General features: G+C 48.8%; 1 protein-coding gene across 2 annotated transcripts in view; it reads left to right on the top strand.

The window, feature by feature from the left end:
• Window positions 1–24529, top strand: part of SNX9 (sorting nexin 9) — a 798250-nt gene that overhangs the window by 504910 nt on the left and 268811 nt on the right. For both annotated transcript variants that reach the window (XM_086927315.1, XM_086927314.1), the window contains one exon: window positions 20303–20420. In XM_086927315.1, coding sequence (XP_086783441.1) covers window positions 20303–20420 — 118 coding nt within the window. The remainder of the gene's footprint in view (window positions 1–20302; window positions 20421–24529) is intronic.

Here is a 24529-nt window from a genome sequence, read left to right on the forward strand (position 1 = left end):
ACAAACATTCAACTGGGAGGTCTGAACTAACCACAACTTTCTTTTGGCCACTTACCCCTCCCCAGGAGAAAGCCACAATTGCCATACTATGGTGGGTAGTGACATTGCTGGCATTGGTCACTAGGTAGTCTGTACCTAGTATGATCTGTCCAGGGTCCACAAAGTTAGGTGTCACCATTGTGACACTGGCACAAGTGTCCCTATAGGCCTGAGCCATCTTTCCATTTATAAAAGGTGCCTGCCTGTATTTGCCCAAAGTATTGGGACTTGCATCAGGGGATATATCCATATCCCCTGTACAGACAAGGACAGCCTGAGTGAGAGTGCCAACTAAGTTGTCATACCCCTCAGATCCCAAGGTTAACCCAACTATTCCCTTGGGAGGTGCACTACCACTGCTGACTGTACTAGGGGGTGCAGGTGCCTTAGGGGCTGCAGTGGTAGGAGTTTGCTCTCCATTCTTGTTGCACTCACTAAACCAGTGAGTTTTACTTTTACAGTATTGGCACCACCTTTTAGACTGGCCTTCTTGAGTCTTCTTTTTCTGCTGGGAAGCCTGACCCCACCCTCTTTGGTTTGTTGGGGGCCTGTCGAAGACTTCTGGTAATTTTGCTCATTCTTATTGTTACCCTTCTGGTCTGCTTTCTTCTGACCACCCTGGTTCTGGCCCTGGTTCTGCTTAACCCTTGTTCTGACCCATCTGTCTGCCTTCTTTCCCAATTCTTGGGGAGAGGTCAGATCCGAGTCAACAAGGTGCTGATGCAACAACTGGTTCTGACAATTGTTTAAAATCTGTTCCCTCATGATCAGATTGTACAATCCTGTGTAATCAGTAACCTTACTGCCCAGCAACCAGCCCTCCAAAGCCTTAGTGGCACAATCCACAAAGTCAGACCAATTCTGAGACTGAGTGGCTATCCCTGAACAGCAACCTGTACTGCTCAGTGGTTAAGCCAAATCCATCTATCAGTGTATTTTTCAGGACTTGGTAATTGTTCGCATCCTCAGCTCTAGAAGTGAGGAGCTTATCTCTACCTTTGCCTTCAAAGGAGAGCCACAAGACAGCTGCCCACTGACTCTGGGGGACGCACTGGACAGTGCAGGCCCTCTCCAAAGCAGTTATCCATTTGTGGATATCATCCCCTTCTTTAAAGGGGGACACTATCTTACTCAGGTGCCTAGTGTCTAAACTCGTGTCCTTCTCTCGAGGTAAAATGCTGCCACCAGTGGGGTCTACCCCACTCAATTTCTGCTCTCTATCAAAGGCAAGTCTTTCTTTGGCCAGGGCAAGTTCTTCCCTTTCAATCCTCAGATTGACTTCCCTCATCTTAGCTTCATGCTCTCTTCTCTGAGGGGATGTCATCCCTCTGTGAGAAGAGGTCTGAGAGCCATTGGTTCGAATGGATCTGTTAGAGCCTCTAGATAGAGACCTAACTCGTCCATTCCCAATGTTAAGTCTGCCTGAGAGTGGCCCTGGGGGTCCCCCAAATCCATTCTCATGCCTACTTAAGTTGGTCCTGGTGAGTCTACGGACTTCTACCTGACCCTTGTCTGCCTCATCCCCTGACACTTCCTGATCCTCCTCCTCTCCTTCACTAACTGTTCCATTGAGATGGATGTCAGGGTCCCCAAGGGTTCCCTCTAAGGGGGGCGTGTTCCCATCTGGATTAGAAGGGTCTGTGTTAGCAGTCCTTCTGGCATCATAAGTCTCTAAGAGACCAATCAGAAAAGGAATTGTAGGGTTAGAACCCTGTTTTAGCTTCCTGGAGGTACACACTTGTCTCATCTCCTGGAAGCTAAGAGCTGCATATCTTGAGACGACCTGTGGAGGGTCAACTGACACAAGGGGGGCCTCTGAGTTCCCTCCTTTGTCTGACATGCTTTTCTAGTGAGGTGTAAGTGGTGCACTTACCTACACTGTTTGTTTGCCTACTGATCCCTTGCTAAGAGTTGTAGTCCGGGTGTGCTAGGCCCTGTTGAACTACAACAGCTGGTTCAGTAAAACTCAGAGTATTCTAAGCTAAGTTATATGTACCTGGGTACTTATGTGATTTTCAAATGATATTCTTAGGATACGTGTGGTAAAACAACAGCAAGCTCAAATCCCACCGCTGCCACCAATATGAGAAGTTGGCCTGATATGTAGTGCTCACTATTCTAGTGATCCCTGTGTATCATTCCAAACGACCCTTAATGATGATTGGTTGTAAGTCAACCTTTTAGACCAGCTATCCTAGTAGCATGGACAAGAGCAGTCTTTAGGCTAAACTGTAGAGGGCGTGTTAAGCCAGCTGTTATACCATCACATATACCCCTTGAAAACCAAGTGAAAGGACACCACACAAGTTGTTATGAAAATAAAAGTATATTTATTTAGAACACAACAGCCCTGGACTCTTTGAGGACAGGGCGCTAAGCACAATACAAAGCTCTTAAAGAAATTCTGAAAGTCGCACAATTTACGCAAATGCCCGAGGGGCACGGGAAACCATATACTACAAAAGTGGAATGCGAAATACTAGCAGGTAAGTAACTAGTCTCAAAGGCTTTACGATCTCTAGGACTGGACTACTGAACCTTCAGATTACGAGCAGGAGGCCTAGGGAGATCGGGTGCAGAGTGTGCACTCTCACGCGGGATGCAGGACAAAGTCTATGGATGCTAGATTTCGTAAAGTTAGTGTTATCGGACGAATCCGACTAGGTAGAGCTGAAACGAAAAAGGATCTGGACACTTAGATAGTTAAGCTATGCTGGAGCACCGGAATGCTCAGGTTACCTAGCCCAGGGGCTGCGGCTGCATAGGGCTGAAAAGACATCGGGAATCCTTGTTGCAGTCTATGGAGCCTGAAAGAAGAAGTTGCTGGCAGGCGACCAGTGATGAAGTTCGATGTGATCCAAGCCTGGATCGGTGATGGAGGATACCTGTAAGCAGAGGGGACCAAGTTCTGAATCACTAGCCAGTGATTAGATGGGCACCTGGATGGCACCGGACGAAGTCACCTCGACCAGGTGAGTGGGCGACGCTGGGCTCTGCAGTCTCTCGGACCAGGAGGCGTTGTCGGCGACCAGGATGGAGGTGCGAGCTGTCCCACGATGGTATCTGCTGTCGACGTCGCTGGACCCAGGATTGGGGCAACAACTCTTGGCAAATGCAAGCCCACGCGGTGGACTCAAAATGGCGTCTGGAGTGGACCAGGAGGGTCCGGGGTGCTCCTCTGTGGGAGGGGAGCAAGGGCCAGTCTGGAGCACCCAGACCAGCGAGGAAAGTGTTGTCGTTCGTCGTCAAGAGGGCTACAAGCCAGCAGGCAAGTAGCCGGACAACGCGGTGAGCAGCAAAGAGCAGAAGGGCCCCACGCAGATCTCGTGGATGCTGGGCGGCTGAACTTCGGTGCTGGAGCTGCTCAGGGTTAGGGCTTCTCAAACCCCAAAGCACTCACTCGAGGATCCCTCGTCGGTCGTGCTGGATAAGCGTCGTGCAGTTCTGAAGATGGCCGGTCCCTCGAGGTCTCGTCACACCCACGGATCTCAGCTGGGCTGATGATGTAGGTAGAGGTCAGAGGTGCCAGGGAAGCCGGGTCTCGTCGTGCTGGTCGGTCGGATTCCGGAGGAAGGACGTGCAGCAAACCGCAGTGTTCTTAGTTGGTGCCCGCAGATGCAGGGTGACTACTCCTTAGCCACAAGGGAGAAATCTTGAGAAGAAGTCTTGAGTTCCTTTCGTAGAAAGTAGTTTCAGGATTCAAAGATGATCTGATCTGGAAGGGTCCCCGCTCCCACCTTTATACTAAAGAAAGGGGCTGGTACGGGACTAGGTCCTGCCCATGGGTGGGACCAGGAAGGGGGGTGGTTACACCCCTCTCCCATGCCGGACTTTCCCCAGCTTAGGGGCTGGTGTGCCCCTGGAACCGGTTCAAACTGGCAGATGCACAGTGAGCACCGGGGTGCCACTTGCAGTCACCTTCCTATTCAGCCCTGCCTACCTAGGATACACAAAACCCTGTCTGGGATGGTGCTAGCACCGCCCCTGACAGGAAACCCTTTGTCCAAGCTCCCTTCGCTGGAAGGACTCCCAGCTGCAGGGGGTCAGACTTGTGTCTGTGGTGGCAGCATCCATTTTGTGATGCTGAGGCTCGAGTTAACTTTAACCGGGGTTCACAGTTACATACATGTCGTGTCCCTCTAGAAGGGTGGGATGCTAACCCCGTCGCCAGAATTGGCAAGGGGTTAGTATTCCAATTCGTATGACACCTTACTCGACATGTTTTGATAAAGCGATACCAAAGATAGCAAATAACCGCGAGGATTATAATGCACTTAAGAGTATATGGTACGCGTTATCATAGAACAGCTATTAGGACTTGGTTCCGCAAGCTGCAGACGGGCTCAGCTCATGCCAGAGCACTATCTCACATAATTCCAAGCACTCTGCCTTCAGGATTGTCAAGGCCTGCCATAGGAGTGACTGATAGGAATACATGTGTCTATTTGAGGGTTAGATATAGGTATACTATATCTACAGCAAAGGGTGATTACACCACTTTGCCCCAGCTGTCATGCAGCCAGTTGTGTCAGATTTAGGTGGCCAGCCAGGGGTGGCATAATACAATCTGCAGCCCCTGGTAGGCCCTGGGTACACCTATGCCCTGAGTTACAGGGTCTGATAAGGTGGCCCAGTACCAATTGGTAAATGCACCTAAGGTACACATGTCAAATTAGTGAGAGAACAGCAAGGCTGTGGGTCTGATTAGCAGGCCCACAGCCAGAGAAGTCGTAAACCAGTGAAGCAAAAAGCAAAAAATCTGGGGTGATCATAGGATTGCAGACCCTACTCTTCTACACATATCAATCTGCTCGAACTGCGGGCGGTCTTCCTGGTTTTCAAGCTTTCCTGCCAGGAATAAAACATTCACTGGTGCTCATCCGGACAGACAACACCACGACCAAGCACTACCTCAACAAAGAGGGAAGGCCACGCTCGCTGACACACTCTTGTGAGTTGCAAAAAACGAAACAAAAAAAAAACCTGGAATTGGCTCATACTCCACATTATAACCCTAAGGGCGGAATATGTCCCAGGCACGGACAATGTGCTCACAGACGTGCTGAGCAGACAGAAAACATTGTCACACAAGTGGGAGCTAGATCAACAAATTATCGACCAGACTTTGGATGGGGGCACGCCGCAAATCGATCTATTTGCGACGAGAATGAACGCCAAATGCCCACACTACGCATGTTGGCATCCCTAGTCAGGGTCTCTAGGGAACACATCTTCCATTGCATGGCGGAAAGTCTTTGCGTACACCTTTCCGCCATTCCCGATGCTTCCTAGAATCCTCAGGAAAATTTAGGTGGAGCCTCGTACTCTAATTTTAATAGCCCCAACTTAGCCGAGGCAACATTGGTTCACAGAGCTCCACCGTCTATCCCTGGAGCCGCCGGTCCACCTGCGGCATTATCTATCACTGCTTACAATGAACAACAATCAAGTTCAATATCTGGATCTGAAGTCTCTCAGGTTAGCCTCCTGGCTCCTGAGTTCAGAGAGTTCCACAATCTGAATATTCCACAAGACTGTAGACATTCTTGCCAGAGCAAGGGCGGATAGCACGACCAAAACATATTCCCTGAAATGGGAGCGCTTTTGTGTTGGGTGTGCAGATCACGGAATTCGGCCTTTCTCCACATCAATGGAGCAACTTTTACCTTATCTATTACATCTGGCACAGTGGGGCCTAGCCCACTCCTCCATTAAGGTACACTTAGCAGCAATATCTCGTTATAAAAGAACTTTAACGAGTCCATCGCTCTGGTCAAGCGGGTTGATTAAGCAATTTCCAAAACGATTATACAGATCTTTCCCGCCAGTAAGGATGTTGCCACCTACCTGGCATCTCTATGTGGTTCTTATCCAACTCATGAAACATCAGTTCGAACCAGTACACAGAGCTGACCTCAAGTATGTCTCGTGGAACACAGCACTCCTCACATCTGCAAGGAGGGTCAGTGAGCTACATGCGTTCTCAATCCAGGATCCTTTTCTATAGTTTAAAAACAACAGAGTAATCCCGAGAACCAATCCTAGTTTTATCTCAAAAGTCCCGTCGGACTTCCACCTATATGAACCTGTGGTTCTGCGTTCCTTCTTTCCAAATCCAAGCACGGCAGCTGAGAGATCGCTGTTTTTCTTTGAATCTCAAGCGATGCTTGCAGTTTTACATTGACAAAATGAAAACATTCAGGAAATCTAACCAGCTATTCGTAGCTTACAGCAGACCTGGGAAAGGTCTACCGCTTGCCAAGCAGAGCATCTCCCGATGGATTTCTGCAGCCATTGCTTTCTATCATGACCAAGTTGGACAGCCATTGCATTCCAAAGTGAGAGCGCTCTCCACGAGAGCTATGTCCACTTCTATGGTTCTCTTTGCAGGGGTGCCAGTCATTGTCATTTACAGAGCGGCAACATGGAGGTTGCCGCATACCTTCACTAGGCACTACTGCCTGGATACGGAGCTGATGAATGATGCAGCAGTGGGACAAGCAGTGTTACGCCATCTATTTCAGTAAGGTGAGCCTTCCTCCGTCCCTCCATCCTACTCGGGTATGCACATTTCTTTAGTAATACTTATTGTGGATGTCTAATGATGGTTCATGCTCGCATGATGTGTCTTATCTAAGGACTTGTATATGCTGTTCCATCAGAAACGTGCACTCTGCATTGCTTGCTACTCTGATTCTGGCATGTGAATCTATGAAAGACACCCATAATACTGGATAAGAAATGAGTTACTTACCTGTAACTGCAGTTATCCAGTATTGGTGTCTTTCATAGATTCACATGCAACCCTCCCGCCTCCCCTGGAAGGACTCACCTAACTCTCTCAGTGTCACGCCTACTTAGCTTAGTGCGTACGAAAATCTGAGGGACTGAGGCTCCTGCCAGGATGGTTCTAGAGGGAGGTGATGGCTGATTGGCTGTTCTCCAGAGTTTGGTCCTTTTTACAAAAGGACATGGATATGTTACAAAGGTGAGTCCTCTAGGCCTACTTTTCTACATATATGTCTATAGGACATTACTATTTTATGTACCGGGGACTCCCATCCCGACGACGGGGAATGATTCAGGCATGTGAATCTATGAAAGACACCAATACTGGATAACTGCAGTTACAGGTAAGTAACTCATTTTGTCTCAAACAAGGCTAAGCAGTCCCACTGACTTTTCCAGGGACCAGTACCTCTCCATAGCACTATCTAGGAGGCACAGTGGAAGTCGGCTTTCTCCCCAATATCAACACTAGATTGAGATGCCAATTGATATATTGGTCTCTCCTGTGATGACTACAGCTATGCTCCTTAGCTACCTCAAAGTTGGACATAAGATAAGCACATATTAACTAAACGTTCAAAAGGTTAATCATTATTTGTAACCCACTTACAGTTCAATCAGTTGAATTCAATTTCTAATGTCAATCAATATATTTTGTAAGTTGTTCAATGCATCCAATAGCCTTCATTTATTAAACTAATTGATGCTTAAAATCGTATCACTAAATGCATTTCAAACATATGAACAGTCTGCTTCAGGAACATGTGTTTTTACTGCCTCTTCATGAAAGAACAAAAACACAAATTACACTAAATAAGCAATTATTTCACCTCAAACACTCACAATTCCAATAAAAAATCATTTTTTGATTTCTTGCATCAAAGCGGATTCAACCAAAGCTGAGTTGTAATATCCATCCATCCAAACAAATGTGTCTCACATACCGATTCATTCACTTCTACTTAATACTCCCTTAATTACTTTTTATTGCAGCTGAAAAGTTGGTTCTTGTTTGCCTGTCTCACACATATTTAGGTTCTGGGAGATTTTGAAGTTTGTTTTTTTAGCTCCAATATTGTTTGTGGTTTATATGACATTGTTAATATCCTATCTTTTCTTTTAATCAATTTGGATATAAAGTAGCCAGTTTGTCTCCAAATATTCTCCCATTGTAATACTGTGTTTTGTCCGTCTCCTCCTTGGTAGGATTCATTTTTTAAGCTTATTTATTAACCTGCATATATAACTATTCTGTTGATTTAAAATAAAAAAAAGCCAAAGGGGATTCCGGGGTTACTCCCCACTCTGTGTTATAAGAAATACATTTATTTTAATAAATTTAATTAATTAATTAAACAGTGTTGTGTTCCATTTTGATAGCCCCAGTATACTAACTAACCAATTTAGATTTATTAAGTTACATCTTAATATAATCAGTTGATACAATTACTAATGAAACAAGTATCAAGGATATGATTAGCATTAGGTTAAAGGCATGAGGTATTGTATGTATCTGAAAGAAACACGTTAGTGTTAGATTCCTTACCTTAGAATATCCCCAGGCGTCAGTCTGGATCCGGAAACTTTTGCGTAGCAGTACCCCTGCGCGTCGGTAGGCGTCGTCTGCAGGCGTCCCCTGCGGCTCCGCGTCCGTCGTCGGCGTCGTGATGACGTCGCTGGAGTATATAGACGCCGCCTCCGCGCGCTGACGTCAGTTCTTCTTTTTTCCGCGCCAGTGGACGCAGATCTGAAGAGCAGTACTCCGGTCTTTTGACCAAGTTTTTCGAATTGTTATTTCACTCTTTGTGCCTGATAGGATGCCTGGGTTCAAGCACTGTGATGACTGTGAGCGCACGATGTCGGTCACAGACCATCACCGCCTCTGTCTCCGGTGTCTGGGCCCCGACCACGACTTGGACTCCTGCGTCGACTGCCGGGGCCCTCACCAACAAGGCTAGGCGTGAGCGGTCCCGCAAGCTACTGGAGCTCCGGGTGTCGGCCCCACGTCGGGACCGGGAGCGGTCCCGGTCCGGCCGGAGGTCGAGAGAGCGTTCGAGGGAGCGGTCGCGGAGCCGCGCCGAGCGTTCCGGAAGTCGACACCACTCGTCAGGCTCATCAGGTAAGAAGCACAAGAAGTCGGGGCGTCGTCATCGTACCCCCGACTCCCCCCGACGCTCGCGCGATGCGGCCGAGGGCTCGGGTGACCCCAACCCCGCGGCTCCGCGAGAGTCGCCGGCGCGGCCTGCCTCATACCCTCCGGTCCCTGGGCACGGCGCGACGCCTGAGGAGATCGAGGCGTTCCTCATGGCCATGAGGGCGCTCGGTTCTCCGACGGGGCCTACGGCGCCTTCGGGCCCAGTGCCACCGTCTGGGGACCCTAGCGGTTCGGGTGTCCCTGCCTCGGCGCCGTCGGGTGCTCCGGCCCCGGCGCCGCCAACGGCTCCGACCCCGGCGCCGCAAGGGCCTTCGGGATCGGCGCCGGCTGGTCTTCCGGCCTCTCCGGCGCCGTTACCATTGGGGTTACCCCCGACGCCGTCCCCGCGCGGTGCCGGTTCTCCGGTGCCGGCTCCGGCCGGCAACGGGGCTCCGGCGCCGGCTCCGGGCGGCGCCGTCCCCTTACCTTCCCCGACGCCGGACGCGGAGTCGGACCGGCGTCGCTCGACGCCGGGCTCGGCGCCGGTGGGGCCCATGAACCCCGGGGAGCCGGTCTACATCGTTGACTCCGAATACGGAGAGGATGAAGAGTTCGGTGAAGGTTGGGAGGGGTCCGAGGACCCTCTGTCACGCGAGTGCCAGTATGACCCGGACTGGACAGGTGACTTGGGGGATGCCAGTGGTCTGGACGACTCTCCTAACCCTGGTTTGATCTCTCCTCCATCCGTGGCATCGGTGGAGGGAGCTGCATATTCAGTGGTGCTGATGAGGGCTGCCAAGGCCTTACACCTTGAGCTCCCCGTCGCGGCCGTGAGGCCTAACATCCTCACTGAGGTCTTCAAACCGCAGTCATGCCCACAGGAGCCACTGCTGCCGTTTAATGAAGCCTTGTCAGACGTTCTGTTGGGCACGTGGTCCAGGCCCGCTTCAGGTGCGCCTGTTGATCGGAACGTGGCCAGGCGCCACCGTCCTTGTCCGGACGACCCCAAGTTCCTGTCTACCCACCCCACTCCTGAGAGTCTGGTGATCCAGGCCTCGACCTCCCAGTCCGCATTCCCGTCGGCCCCGCCCGACCGGGAATCCAAGAGGTATGACCAGTTTGGCAAGAAGGTCTTCTCGTCCATTAGTTTGGGCCTGCGGTCTTGCAACACCGCTTGCCTCTTGGGCCGCTACACCCACTCTGTGTGGGATACGGTCGCGGAACTGCTGCCAGAATGCCCCATGGAGGTGCGGGCAAAACTCGGTCAGGCTGTGGCTGAGGGCCGAGATGCAGCTAAATATTCGATACGATGTGGTCTTGATACGACCGACTCGCTGGGCAGAGCTATGTCAACGACGGTGGCGATTCGTCGCCACGCCTGGCTGAGATCCGCCAACTTTTCGGCAGATATCCAGAATACATTGATGGACATGCCGTTCGATGGCTGTCACCTGTTCGGTGACAAGGCGGACCACGCGCTGGAACGCTTCAAGGGCTCCAGGGTCACGGCCAAGTCCTTGGGTCTCTCGACCCAGCGTCAGCAACCGGGTTCGTTTCGTCCCTTTCGTGGCCAAGGAAGGGGCGCCCCCACACGTGCTGCCAGCCACGCGCCGCAACAATCCTTTCAACGCGGTGGCGGCCGTGGAAACCGCCGTGGTGGCGGTCGGGGACAACGGCGGGGTCAGACCACACCTCCCCCCGCAGCATCTGCCTCAAAATCCTCCTAGTCCGTGCTTTCGGCCCCATGTGACGCCAGTGGGTGGCAGGGTTCGCCATCACCACGCTCACTGGCGCACGATCACTTCGGACAGGTGGGTGCTGCAAATCGTCCGAAGGGGCTACTCCCTCCCCTTCGAGACCACTCCTCCAGCCATGCCACCGCAGAACCACCGTGTGTCGGGGGACCACTTGACACTTCTGCAGGAGGAAGTTATGGCCCTCTTGGCCAAGGGGGTCATCGAGCGCGTTCCTGGGCCAGAAGTAGGGCGTGGTTGCTATTCCCACTACTTTCTGGTACCCAAGAAGGACAAGGGGGCCTACGTCCTATCTTGGATCTAAGGAACGTCAACGGCTTCCTCCGGAAGGAGAAGTTCAAGATGTTGACGTTAGCTCAGGTCTTGGCTGCTCTAGACCCACAAGACTGGATAGTAGCGTTGGACTTGCCTATTTTCACATCCCCGTCCTGCCGGCCCACCGGCGTTACCTGCGGTTCACGGTAGGCCAGGAGCACTTTCAGTTTATCGTGCTTCCCTTCGGCCTTACCAGCGCCCCAAGGGTGTTCACAAAGGTGATGGCGGTGGTCGCAGCCCATCTGCGCAGGTTGGGGGTTTCAGTCTTCCCCTACCTAGACGACTGGTTGTTGAAGGCGGGCTCGCCCCAGACAGTCGTCCACCACCTTCAGATGACGGCAGACCTCTTGCACGACCTGGGGTTCTCCATCAATGTGCCGAAATCACACCTGTGTCCCTCTCAAAAGCTCCTTTTCATCGGAGCGGTTCTGGACTCGGCGCAGTTTCGGGTTTATCCTCCGGAACGGCGGGTCCGGGATATTCAGGCTTTGATTCCCATCTTTCAGCCTCTATCCCGGGTTTCGGTCAGGTTGTCGCTGCGGCTGCTGGGACTGATGGCTTCCTGCATCCTTCTGGTGCATCACGCCCGGTGGCGGATGCAGGCTCTGCAGTGGGACCTGAAGTTTCAGTGGGCCCAGCATCAGGGCAACTTGTCCGACCACGTCTTGATCTCGGAGGGCACTGCGAGACAACTGCAGTGGTGGCTTACGGACCGCGATTGGGTCAGAGGCAGATCCCTCTCCCTTCCCCAACCGGAGCACGTTGTCGTGACGGACGCGTCCCTCCAGGGCTGGGGTGGCCACTTGGGAGAGGCAGAGATCAGAGGCATCTGGTCTCCGGCGGAGTCCCGGCTCCACATCAACCTGTTGGAGCTGCGGGCGATTCGTCTAGCACTGAAAGCATTCCTCCCCTTTATCAACGGGAGTGTGGTGCAGGTGTTCACCGACAACACCACCGCCATGTGGTACTGCAACAAACAAGGCGGAGTGGGGTCGTGGACCCTTTGCCAGGAAGCTCTGCGTCTCTGGCAATGGCTGGAACGTCAGGGCGTGACTCTGACGGTTCAACACCTGGCAGGTTCCCTGAACGCCAGGGCGGACGAACTCAGCCGTCGGTGCTCGATGGATCACGAATGGCGTCTGAACTCGGACGTGGCGCAAGGTCTCTTTCTGCGATGGGGAGAGCCTTGGTTAGATCTATTCGCCACAGAAGAGAACGCGCAATGTCATCAGTTCTGCGCGTTGGAGTTTCCAAGACGGCACTCGCACGGCGACGCCTTTCGGCGCGAGTGGAGTTGCGGTCTGTTATACGCCTTTCCGCCTATACCACTTCTGCCCAGAGTGCTGAAGAAGATCAGGCGTAACCGGGCCCAAGTCATCCTTGTGGCCCCGGACTGGGCTCGAAGGTACTGGTATCCCGAGCTACTCAGCATGTCAGTCGGTCCCCCGATCCGCCTGCCCCTTCAGGAGGACCTTCTGTCGCAGCAGCAGGGGACGGTTCTCCACCCGAACCTGTCCAGTCTCCACCTCCATGCTTGGAGATTGAGCGGCGGCAGTTGAGGCCATTTGACTTGCCTCCTGAAGTCTGTGATGTAATTCTGGCAGCCAGGCGTCCCTCCACTAAGTCGGTATACGCCTGTCGGTGGAACAGATTTGTGGCATGGTGCACAGCAAAGGCTGTGGATCCACTCTCTGCCCCTCTTTCCGAGGTTCTTATGTTTCTTCTCTCTCTTGCCCAGCAGGGCTCTGCTCTGGGCACTATCAAGGGCTACCTTTCTGCCCTTTCAGCCTTTTTAAGGCTTCCTGATCAGCCTTCTTTGTTCAAATCCCCGATTGTAACTCGATTCTTGAAGGGCATCACTCACATGTTTCCACCTGTTCCGTTTGTGATGCCTCAGTGGGATTTGAACCTGGTTCTGACCTTTCTGATGTGTGCTCCCTTTGAGCCCCTTCATTCTTGCCCTCTCCGTCTCCTGACTTTAAAGACGGCTTTCCTGGTTGCCATCACCTCTGCCAGGAGGGTGAGTGAGCTCCAGGCTCTTTCTGTCAAACCTCCTTTCTTGTCCATTCATTCTGACAAGGTGGTTCTGAGGACTAGACCTTCTTTCCTGCCCAAGGTTGTTTCGGCCTTTCACATCGGGCAGTCCATCACCCTCCCTTCCTTCTTCATGCCTCCGCATCCTTCAAAGGATGAGGAGCGGCTCCATCGTCTGGACCCAAAACGTGCGCTTTCATTTTATATGGATCGCACACGCCAGTTCCGGGTGGATGACCAACTGTTTGTTGGCTACGTGGGTGCGAAGAAGGGACGGGCGGTCCATAAACGGACCATCTCTCGATGGGTCGTTCTCTGCATCAAAGCGTGCTACTCTTTGGCTCGAAAGGAGCCTCCTGTTGGGCTGAGGGCCCATTCCACTCGGGCCACGGCGGCTACTACTGCCTTGGGCCGGGGAGTCCCTTTGCAGGACATTTGCCAGGCGGCTACGTGGGCCTCGCTGCACACTTTCGCGAGGCACTACTGCCTGGACAGTCAAGTCCGGAGGGATGGCTTCTTTGGCCGTTCTGTCCTCCAGGACTTTCTGGTGTAGGAATGTATTGGTTCGCAGACCCACCACCGGGGTTGGTATTGCTGGGGTATCTATTCTAAGGTAAGGAATCTAACACTAACGTGTTTCTTTCAGATGAACAAGTTACTTACCTTCGGTAACAATATATCTGTAAGAAACATTAGTTAGTGTTAGATTCCTTACCGAACCCACCCATCCGCCCCGTTCTGCGAACTGATACCTAGGGTTAAGGACATCCCTTTCAGGGCCCTAGTTTTACATGGCACCAGTGTTGGTTCTCTCATGGCTCTGCGTCTCCTGGCGCGGAAAAGCTGTGTACAAAGAACTGACGTCAGCGCGCGGAGGCGGCGTCTATATACTCCAGCGACGTCATCACGGCGCACGACGCCGACGACGGACGCGGAGCCGCAGGGGACGCCTGCAGACGACACCTACCGACGCGCAGGGGTACTGCTACGCAAAAGTTTCCGGATCCAGACTGACGCCTGGGGATATTCTAAGGTAAGGAATCTAACACTAACTAATGTTTCTTACAGATATATCGTTACCGAAGGTAAGTAACTTGTTCAATAATACCTTAAAATTACCATGAATAAATGAGTCGCATACATTAAAATGACTGAACAAAGATTAGGGTTCAGGTACATTTTAGTCTTAAGAAAAAGATCATCCAATTAAAAAATAATTAAATTATTTAAACAACAATTTAACATTTCCTAGCTATTGTAGCAGAATATTTTAATTATATTAAGGACATGGAGGCGAGAATTAGGCTGGTTTTTCTTTTCTTTATTTTAACCAGCAGCCATTTAACATAATGTATTTGAGCTGTAAAAACTTCATTTCCCATGAGACATTAGAAAAGAAACAAAAAACTCTCTATCCAATTCGTGGTCAGCACATCACTGAAGAACCTCCAGCAGACACCCTATCCCCATTTTCCTTCCTGCGAACACAGCCCATTAGTCCGGACTTCCGTCATTTTTAGTAGAGTCTGTTCTTGAAAAGAAAATTACATTTTTATAATTCATTGTTTCCAAGAAGAAATCATAAAATGCAAGTTGACAGTGAAATAACAAGACAAATCCTATGGGATCAATGTTAGCTAACACTAGAACAATGCAAAATCAAACCAGCAGAATTACCTGAAATGTATAAATATGTCAAAATAGCTCATCTTTAGTTAACCCCTTCAAAGGGTGGGTTCAAAGATGTAATTCTAATAAGGATGGGCTAATCCTCACCACAATGTCCTTAATGGAATTGAAACTGTCTGTTGTGATAGCTAGGACATTTTTCATTCTATGTCAGGCGAGGATTAGGCTAGTTTGAAAATTTTCCACCACTAGAGATGCCAGGTGTGGAACCGGTTTAAAATAGAAACTCTTAAAATTACAATCTGAGGACCAGTCCGCTTCATTAAGGATATCTTCTAAACAAGCTCCCAAAGAGAAGACTTTTGGACTTCATGGCCCATCTGTCCGAATGAGCTCTGTACTTGGAAGTGTCAATACCAGCTTCTTGCATGGCCCTTCTGACCCACCTAGCAATGGTATGGGAGGAAACCGCTCTGTGAAGTTTGGTGAGGACAAGGAGTAATTGCGCTCACCTTGTGGACAAACATTTACTGTCGTGGACTACCTACAACGCACAACTTTGGAACATCTGGAAAAATCAGGTATGAAACAACTTTTAAATTGCATTTTGTTCTCCTGGAAACATAAAAAGATTTCTTCCTCCGGAATATATACTCTACCTGCTAAATCCAGAGCTCACACATCTGAGATTCTGCTGCAGCACACCAAACACAGCAAGGTAGCTAAATTTGCCTACATCTGTTTTCTTGATCAGTATTTATTCAAAGGCCATGATTTAAAGAAGTGCAGGAACTTATTTATGTCCCATAATGTAGAGTACCTGGGTTTAGGAGGAATGGATAGTCTAATGCTTAGAAGAAGTTTGCAAACCAATGGATGTTCTCCTACTGGATGCTCATGCAGTGGTGAATGGCCTACCAAAATAGCCAATAGAAAGGTATCAGTAGACCTTTATACAAAACCCTTTGAAGCTGTAGAGGCAAGGGATTTAAAAATGTAGACAACGTTTGACCTCACGGGATCCAAATACAGTTGATGACACCAACCCAACCATCGGGACGAGGCCTAACGGTACCTTTTATTTATGCTATCTGCCCAATCTTTGGCAAGCAAGGAGACCGCTTCCTTGAAATACGTTGGACTTTCCAACACATCCAGTAATCCTCCATGCCATGAGACAAACCAAATGCTAGGACCAGGTGATGAGGATTCCCTTGAGAATTCCGGAGTAGATGCGGAAATAGTGGTAGAAGGATTGGAAAAATCTCAAGAAAGTTCCATTGGAAACCAAGCTTCAGATCTCCAAATCAGAGTGATTACCACCAGATCCGTTTGCTGTCACCGAATTGGGATAGACAGTCTCATTATCATGGCAAAATCCAATCCTGGTGAAAAGCATTGGTCTCACCCCTTTTGGATCTGGGCACCAGCTGCAGTATCTATCAAAGTGATGGTCTAGCCGAGTGGCAAACAGATCCATTGTGTAGGGATTCCACCTGTACTGAATTCCCTGAAACACCTGTGTGTGTGTGTAATTTCCATAGCCTAGCATCCTACCAGTGCCGGGAGTGCCAGTCCGCCACCTGATTAAATTTCCCTGGAAGATATTCTGTCGAGACCGAGATCTGATTGGCTAGGCAGTACGTCCTAAATGTTCGAGGCAAGTCTGAGAGTGTGTTCGATCTGCCGCTTCATTGTCCATTTTGAGAAGGACACAACATTAGACCTAGTCTTTAGTCCAACACTTCACTGCAAAGGATCCCGCAATCAGTTCCAGACAGTTTATGTGAAGGGATCGCTCTGTAGATGACCATTTTCCTCCTGTGGAGAATTCCCTGCAAAGAACTCCCCAACCCAAACCTCTTGCATCTGACTCAATACGAGGTTGGGTTAGGAGCTGAAAATGGCGTGCCCATTCCAGGCTTCCATATGGAAGATCCACCATTGCGGTTCTTCTCTCACCTCTTCCGAGAGGGGAACAGACTGAAAATAATTGAGACTCCCTTTGAGGTAAAAAAAAACTTGAGGCGTTGCAGCACCTGGTAGTGGTGGGGCCTGGAAAAATGGCCTGTATGGACAAGGACATGAGGCACCTATGTGGGAAAGTTGATGTAGGAAAGTCGATGGTTTGGCCAGAATTTTCCACAGTTTGTGCTTTATTATGGCAGGTTTCCAAGATGGAAGCGTTAGGGTGGCTTTGACTGAATCCACCACACACCCCAGAAATTGCAAAGATCGGGTTGGAGTCAGAGAAGACTTCAGTCATTTGATCAGGAAACAGAGACACTAGAAGATTGATTGTCTGCTGTAGAAGATTGAACAGGCGCTCTGGGCATTGATCCATAATGAGCATATCATCCAGGTATACAATTAGACTGACACCCCAGGACCTCAAGTGTTCTACAACAGGCTCCAAACCCTTGGTGAAGCAACATGGAGCGGAAGATAGACCAAAAGTAGGGGAGATAAATTTGTGGATTTGAGACCTCCACTGAAACTGCAGGAATCGCTTGTGAGGTGGGAAGATACGAATTGTGAGATAGGCATCCTTGAAATCCAGTTTCACCGTCCAGTCGTTCGCCTGCAGCAAATCCCTGAGAAGATGGCTGCCCTCCATCTTGAAGTTGTGGTAAACCTGCCACATATTGAATTCTCTCTGGTTGATGAAGGGGCGTTGACCCCTATCTCCCTTTCCACCAGAAACAGATTACTGAGAAAACCCTGAGGGTGTAAGAGCGTCGACAGGATTGAGCCCTTTTCCAAGAGTTGACCAATCTCCGCATCTACCAGGTCCATTTGGCTGGTTGAAAGGGGAATGAGTTTTGGTCTGTATGGTTGGTACAAAGAGCCATAAAATTTGATATTGAAACCACTTGTGGTCTGAAGAACCCATGCATCGGACATAAGAGCCTCGCAGTTGTGAAGGAATTCTACGAATCTGCCCCCAAGTCTGATCTCCTGGGAAGATTGTTGAGGCTTGATGAAAGGAGTGACCGTTTGAGCACCCCTGACCACAACCAGCACTGGCAAAAACATGAGGTGTAAAAATCCTTTTTACAGCGTTTTCAAGGGAGTTAAATGTGTTAACGAATTTTCCCAATTTGCTGAGGAAGGGATCTCCAAAGAGAATCCCCTATGCGGTAGGACTCTTTTGGGAAGTTGCCAACTCACTGAGTTTTTAGGTCAATCATATTCAAAAGGGATCTGTGTCTCTCTATAAAGATCATGCAGTTGACATTAACTAGGAATATCATAGCCCTCTGTGCCCAACCAGACAATGGCTCTGGGAAAATTAGAGTACCAGACGCTTTGGCATCTTCAGCTATGTCCAGGATCTTGGACAGGGGACCTGCAACATCTGATAATATATCCTGGCATGAGCACCAGGAACAGTCTATTGGTTTTTTAAGGTCCCTCACAAATGTCAATCTGGAGGGTGACCTTGTCCTCCAGGGAATGCTGAGGACACTCTACCCTAAGGCAGCTACTTAACTCTTTATAGACTACATAAGAAGCCACTTTTGGCGCTGAGGACTATTCTGCAGAACACAGGTGCATCAGATCGTCGGGATCCAACATATCAGACTCGGGGGCATGGGAAGGAGTATCCGGAGTATCCGGAGTAGCGTCACCAAAAGGGTGCCAGGGCCTATTCCGTTCACCCTCCCCATCTGATATGCTAGGGGAATTATTCCCGTTCAAGGGATCGGGGAAAGGGGAAAAGAGGAACCTTACGAGGTGCCGTGAGTCCCAGTTATCTGTGGGCCAGCAGGGAGTGGGGGTTGGGATTCCATGAAGGCTTCTAGAGGCAGGCAAAGGCGACAAGATCGACCTCAGTGCCGTCTCGTGTTGTGGTTAGTGTATGCCATTGGTGCCAAGGGCTGCCCTAGAGCTAGGGGGACCTGGGGTCCAGATGAGTCTTCCCTCTGTGCTAGGGGTTGATGGCACTGAGCTTCCATGTGGAGAATTTTCTTCTCCAAGGCGCAACAACCTGAGACACAGCTTTAAAGGTGGGTGCAGCAATAACTTGACAGAAGGTATCCTCTCTTGGGAGGTAGGTAATTTCCTCTTCCTCCATATACTCCTCAGAATCATGCATGCTTTAAAAAGTATTATGTATTAACCCTTGAAATAGAGAGTGATATTAGCTGGGCACTCATGTGAAATTAGCTGAAGCAACTGTAAAATAGTCTTTGACGTGCCTTCGGGACAAGATACTCCTTAATAATCTACTGGGAATTAATTACATAATTATGTCTGCCTGGGACATGTCTCAACAATCAAATGCGCCTTGCCCACAAGGGTGTTCTGTCTCCAGGTGGAGGCTCTGTGGCTCAAATTAGCTTCTTACCAAATTTCAGGCAAATGTGGCTGAAAAAAGCTTGTAAAACATCCCCAGCCAAAGTGGCTAGTCATGCTTCACTGTGTTTATAAAAACTAGTGAAACTGACTCAGTGGCCGCCGGGGCGTAGAGAGTGCAATGTTTATTATGTGTTGGCCCTCTAGCAGCCAGCTGACCGGACCGCTCAAACAGGGCCTAAGATAAAATCAGGGGCCGCGTAGGAGCAAGAACATTCCCGCAGACGCGCAGAGGAAAGAAAAACGTTTAATTAACCCCAGCACAGTGAGCTGCACAATATTAACATGGATTAGAGTGCAGGCAAACACACAATAAGTGTGCAAACGAGCATACAAGCAAGAATTGAAGCAGAACAATTGAAAGCACTCAACTGAGGCTGCTGGAGCAGCGCAGAAAGAACGGGAAAGAGCGTCTTCTGTGATGTGCTGACCTCAGATTGGATAGACTGTTTTTTGTTTCTTTCCCAATGTCTCATGGGAAATGAAGTTTTTATAATTCAAAAAAATGTTTATTGGTTGCTGGTTAAAATTCAGTGAAGAAAGAACAGCCTAATCCTCACCTCCGGTCCTGACATAGAATTGTTTGTATTTAAATGAAAGACATACAACAATGAAGTACAGAGGGGTACAGGCCATCAATCAGGCATCTCTGTCCTGGGCTTTTCTTTCAATCTGACTCCAAGTATAACCCATCTCCTTGCGGTCAGGCTCGAGGCCTCGGTGCCAAGTGTTTCTTGGCCTTCCTCTATTCCTTTTCGCTTGAGGGTTCCAGGTCAGGGCTTTCCTGGTGATGTTTGATGCAGACTTGCGGAGAGTGCAACCTATCCAGGTCCAACTTCTCTTCATGATTTCTTCACGAACTAGGGAGTTGGAAAGTCAGTTGTCGTAGGTAGTTGTTGATGGTGTTTGGCCAGCGGATTTGGATGATTTTCCTCACACAGGTGTTGATGAAGGTCGGGACTTTTTTGGTGATGGTGACTGTTGTTCACCAAGTTTTTGCTCCATACAGAAGGACCGATTTTAAGTTAGTGTTAAAAAGTCTGGTCTTGGTTTGCAGTGCTATATCATTTTGATAATAGTTTTATGACAATCTGTGAAAATGCAATTTGAATACTAACACAATGTCAACGTTTGGTGCACAAACACCTTCTAAAGTGATGGGATTTGATCAATTCCATGACTTTTGTATTATTTGTAGCTACGAAATTTTCAAGGTATTCATACAGTCTCTTTTATTTTTATTTTACAGAGCACTAACCGAACAGTAAACCACAGGTATAAGCATTTTGACTGGTTATACGAGCGTCTACTGGCTAAGTTTGGAGCAGCCATTCCAATTCCCTGCCTTCCAGATAAGCAAGTTACAGGTACATTTCAATTCAGTTTCTGGCAGCAAGATCTAAACGTTTAAACCAAAGTTGATTTCTTAAAAAATATACTGCTTGCCATATTATCAGTTTTCACAGGCCAGTTCGTGTCTAGTTTGATAGACTGATTAAGTAATTGAAGCTACATTGTTTTTTGCAATATAGAAATTTAATTGTTTGTTCACACATCAGAATACTGCATATCTGGCCCAACCCTTCTTTTGTCTGCCCAAAAAAATCATGTGGGAGGGTGCAGTATGGCTGTAGCTGAATGCCATGCCACCGCTAATCATTTGTGAAGAAGTGGCAGATGGCTTCTGCCTAAGCTGCCTATCCTATGCAATTTTTTCAAGATGGCAGAGTCAGTTGCTTGTCTGGGGGGTCTGCCGAGTGTTAGGTGCCGCCTAACCCTGTTGAGCAATAGGTGCATGTAGGGTCCACAAGAAGCCTCCAAGAGGCCACCTCACCATCGAAGAGACTCACAATTCCCTTCTTACTAGTCACTAACTCTACAAATCACCCATTGATAAATCTAGATATTCCAGATAGCTACAAATGTATACACCTTGCTAGGGAAGGAAAAATGGGCGGGGGCATTGCCATTACCTCTAAAAATTCCCTTAATGTGAATTGGATCTCCACCGTAACTAACAGCAGTATGGAACTGGGGATCTTTAAGATCCACATATCACCAACAGACAGCTGGAACGGAGCATTGATCTATCGCCCCCCAGGATCTAGGGCCAATTTTAGTGATCAATTGGTGGAACAAATAGCTATGTACGTTCTAGCATCAAATACATTCCTTTTATTGGATGATTACACCAACCCCTAAGTTAACAAACTTCTACTTAGTCTAGAGCTAATAGGATTTACCCAAATAGTTAACGGCCCAACACATCTGGCTGGACACTCGCTGGATTTAATTTTCTCAAAAACAGACCACTTGGCATGCGACCCTCCGGGTCCTCTAACATGGACAGGCCATTATTTGATCATGTTCTCTAGTCAATTGCCATGCTTGATGACCTCAGCAGTGATCATAGTACGGAAAAAAGAGGTGGGCAGACCATGGCGCGATCTTACTTTGTAAGCTTTCAGCGAGGCATTTCATCTTAAAACACCAGATAGTGACTTGGAAGTATATAAGCTGCTGGAAGGTTTTAATGCCACCTTCATGATAGCACTGGACGGAGTAATTCCACCCGAAAATGATGGCTCTCTACAGCAGCGTCCATCAGTTCTATGGTACACATTTGACTTAAAAGCTGAAAAATCCAAATGTAAAACACTGGAGAGACGCTGGCGGAGTAGTGAAGATCCCCAATATAGGCAACTGTATAAACAGTCTTTGTCCAGCTACCACCAGAACATAAAAATGGCCAGACAAACTTTTATCAGGAACCTAATAGAACACACTAGTCATTCCTCAAAAGCCCTCTTTAATGTAGTAAGAGAGTTCGTGACTCCGCAAGTCTGTAGACAATCCCCAGTGGAATCCCAAGAGTTCTGTGATCCATTAGCGGTCTTTTTTCAGGAAAAGATCTCTAACATCTATGCTAATTTCCCAGCCATTGCCTTACAGAACTCAGAATCCAATACTAGATTAGGGGAACCAGATAAGGTCATATCCAGGAACTATGGACTGCTTCGCAATGGTTACGTTAGAGGAGGTACTTAACTCCCTGACCACAGCAAAATCCGGATCGCCTCGGGACCTATGCCCCGAAGATGATCTCCTAGCCACCTGCTGCGCTCCTGGAATTCAAAATATTTTCAACTGCTCAATACAAACAGGAACTATTCCCACAATTTGGAAGGAAGCCTATGTATGGCCGATATTTAAAAAACCTTCGGCTGGCCCACAAGTATTACGCAATTATCGTCCAATTTCCCTGCTACCCCTGTTGGGTAAGCAATTGGAAAGCTTAATAAATAGGCAGTTGGGGTCATATCTTGAAACCAACAAAATTCTGAACCCCTCGCAATCGGGATTTCGACCAGGGTTCAGCACAGAGACTGCCTTCTGGCCGTGACTGTCTCTCTTGGACAGGTAATGGAGGCTGGAGGATCAATAGTACTGATCCTATTAGATCTCTCCCCAGCCTTTGATAACATCTTGCACTCAAAGCTTGTGGAAAGATTACAGGCCTGTGGTATCCAAGGTACAGCCTTAAAATGGCAGTAGCACTTCTTGTCAGACAGACAACAAACTATTATGTTAGGGCCTTATCTTTCAGGAAAAACTCACCTGGAACAGGACGTACCCTAGGGTTCCTGTTTAAGTCGGATTTCGTTTAATATATATATGGCCCCCCTTGCAGAGCAATTCGGTTTTGAAATAATTTCATATGCTGATGATACTCAGCTTATGTTCACTGTTGGCCCTAATTTGGAAACAGAGAAAACTTGTTTTACTGCCGGATTGCTTGCAATATCCAGCTGGATGACTGAGAATTGCCTCCAGCTGAACCCTCGAAAAACGGAGTTCATACTAATAGGGAAAGCCTCAACCATCTGGTCGGATGAATGGTGGCCCCACCAATTGGGAGTAGTTCCTATGCCTAAACAAAGTGTAAAAAATCTAGGGATAAAACTTGACCGGACATTAACTATGAAAGATCATATTGTTGCCACAACTAGCTCTTGCTACTACAGCCTGCATCTTTTGCGCAGGATCTTTCCTTATCTGCCCATTAACTGTTGCAGAACCCTTGTCTAAGCTATGGTGATTAGCAGATTGGACTATGGGAACGCTCTGTTGGCCGAAGTAGGAGAGACCTTGCTTGCTAAGCTACAGGTGATTCAGAACATCGCGGCAAGAATAATTCTGAATTGCCCGGCAGACACACCCTCTGACCCTCTGTTGAGAGAATTACACTGGTTACCAGTGAGGAAGCGGTCCTACATGTAATGCCCCGAATGGCAAAGGTCCCCGCTATCTGCAAAGAAAACTTATAAAACATGTACCTTGCCAAAACCTTAGATCAGTACATTAGCCCTTCTACAGGTGCCCCGAATATGTCTCAATCGAACAGGGGGCAAAGCTTTCTCGTACCCTGCTCCAATATACTGGAATACATTACCAATTGCTCTGCGTGAGATCTTCACCTACACCACATTTAGGAAACAACTAAAAGCTTTCCGGTTTTAATTTCTTATGGTTGGTTTCTCAGTCAGGTTTCTTTATCAGCGCTGAGATGCCCCCTGGTGAGTCGTGCGCTATAAAAGTGGAACTAACATAACATAACACGAGTAGTTGGGTGGTTCGAGAACATGTGTGAATCAGTGGCGAGAAATGTGATAGCTGAAGGTGAAATTTACCTAGACATGTTGGAGAATTCATGGTTACTACCTTCCACAGTTAAATACAATTTATTAGACTGTAGAAATTGATTTAAAAATAAAAATTATATTCTCCGGGGTTCCCCATGCCTGAAGAAGTGTCCACAATACTACTCGGCATTTACCCTAGCACACTTAAGGCACTTACCCGCAGCGACTGGGTACTCGCACTCCACATGCTAGGTGCGGCTAAGCAACTCATAGCCCTGTATTGGAAACGTACTGAAGCGCCGCCCATAGCATCCTAGTTTGTACGCCTTTGGCAGGTACTCGCGCTGGAACAGCTCACGGCTAGGCTACAGCTGAGAGACACACGCTTTACAGCAGTTTGGAAACCCCTAGTGCGATACCTCTGTTCGGTACAACATGCACGACACATGCCCCCTAGACTCCGCACGCTACGCCTCTTTGAGGACGCCATTGCCCCTGTGGATCCTGCCAGGCTGTGTCCTTGAGTGTTAGGCACACTACGGTGTCCCGCGCTGCAGCGTAAACCCCCCCCACCTTGCCCCCAGACACGCCACCCACAGCCACTATCCCTTCCCCTCTCTCTACTCTCTGACCACAGATTCTCTTGCTCCGTCTATTTTCTTCCTTCCTACTTGCCACTCTGGCCTTTGTCTCGCTCTGAGACAGATGTGCCCTGTTGGGCTGTATACTACGGTTGGGCTAGTTGCCTGCTACCTACCTCCCATGCATAGTGGGCGTATGCCCGCGTGCGATGAGCTTTTGTCTACTCCTCCATTAGCCTCGCGGCCGGCTCT

The sequence above is a fragment of the Lissotriton vulgaris genome, chromosome 6 (genome assembly GCF_964263255.1).
Source record: "Lissotriton vulgaris chromosome 6, aLisVul1.2, whole genome shotgun sequence".
Taxonomy (NCBI): domain Eukaryota; kingdom Metazoa; phylum Chordata; class Amphibia; order Caudata; family Salamandridae; genus Lissotriton; species Lissotriton vulgaris.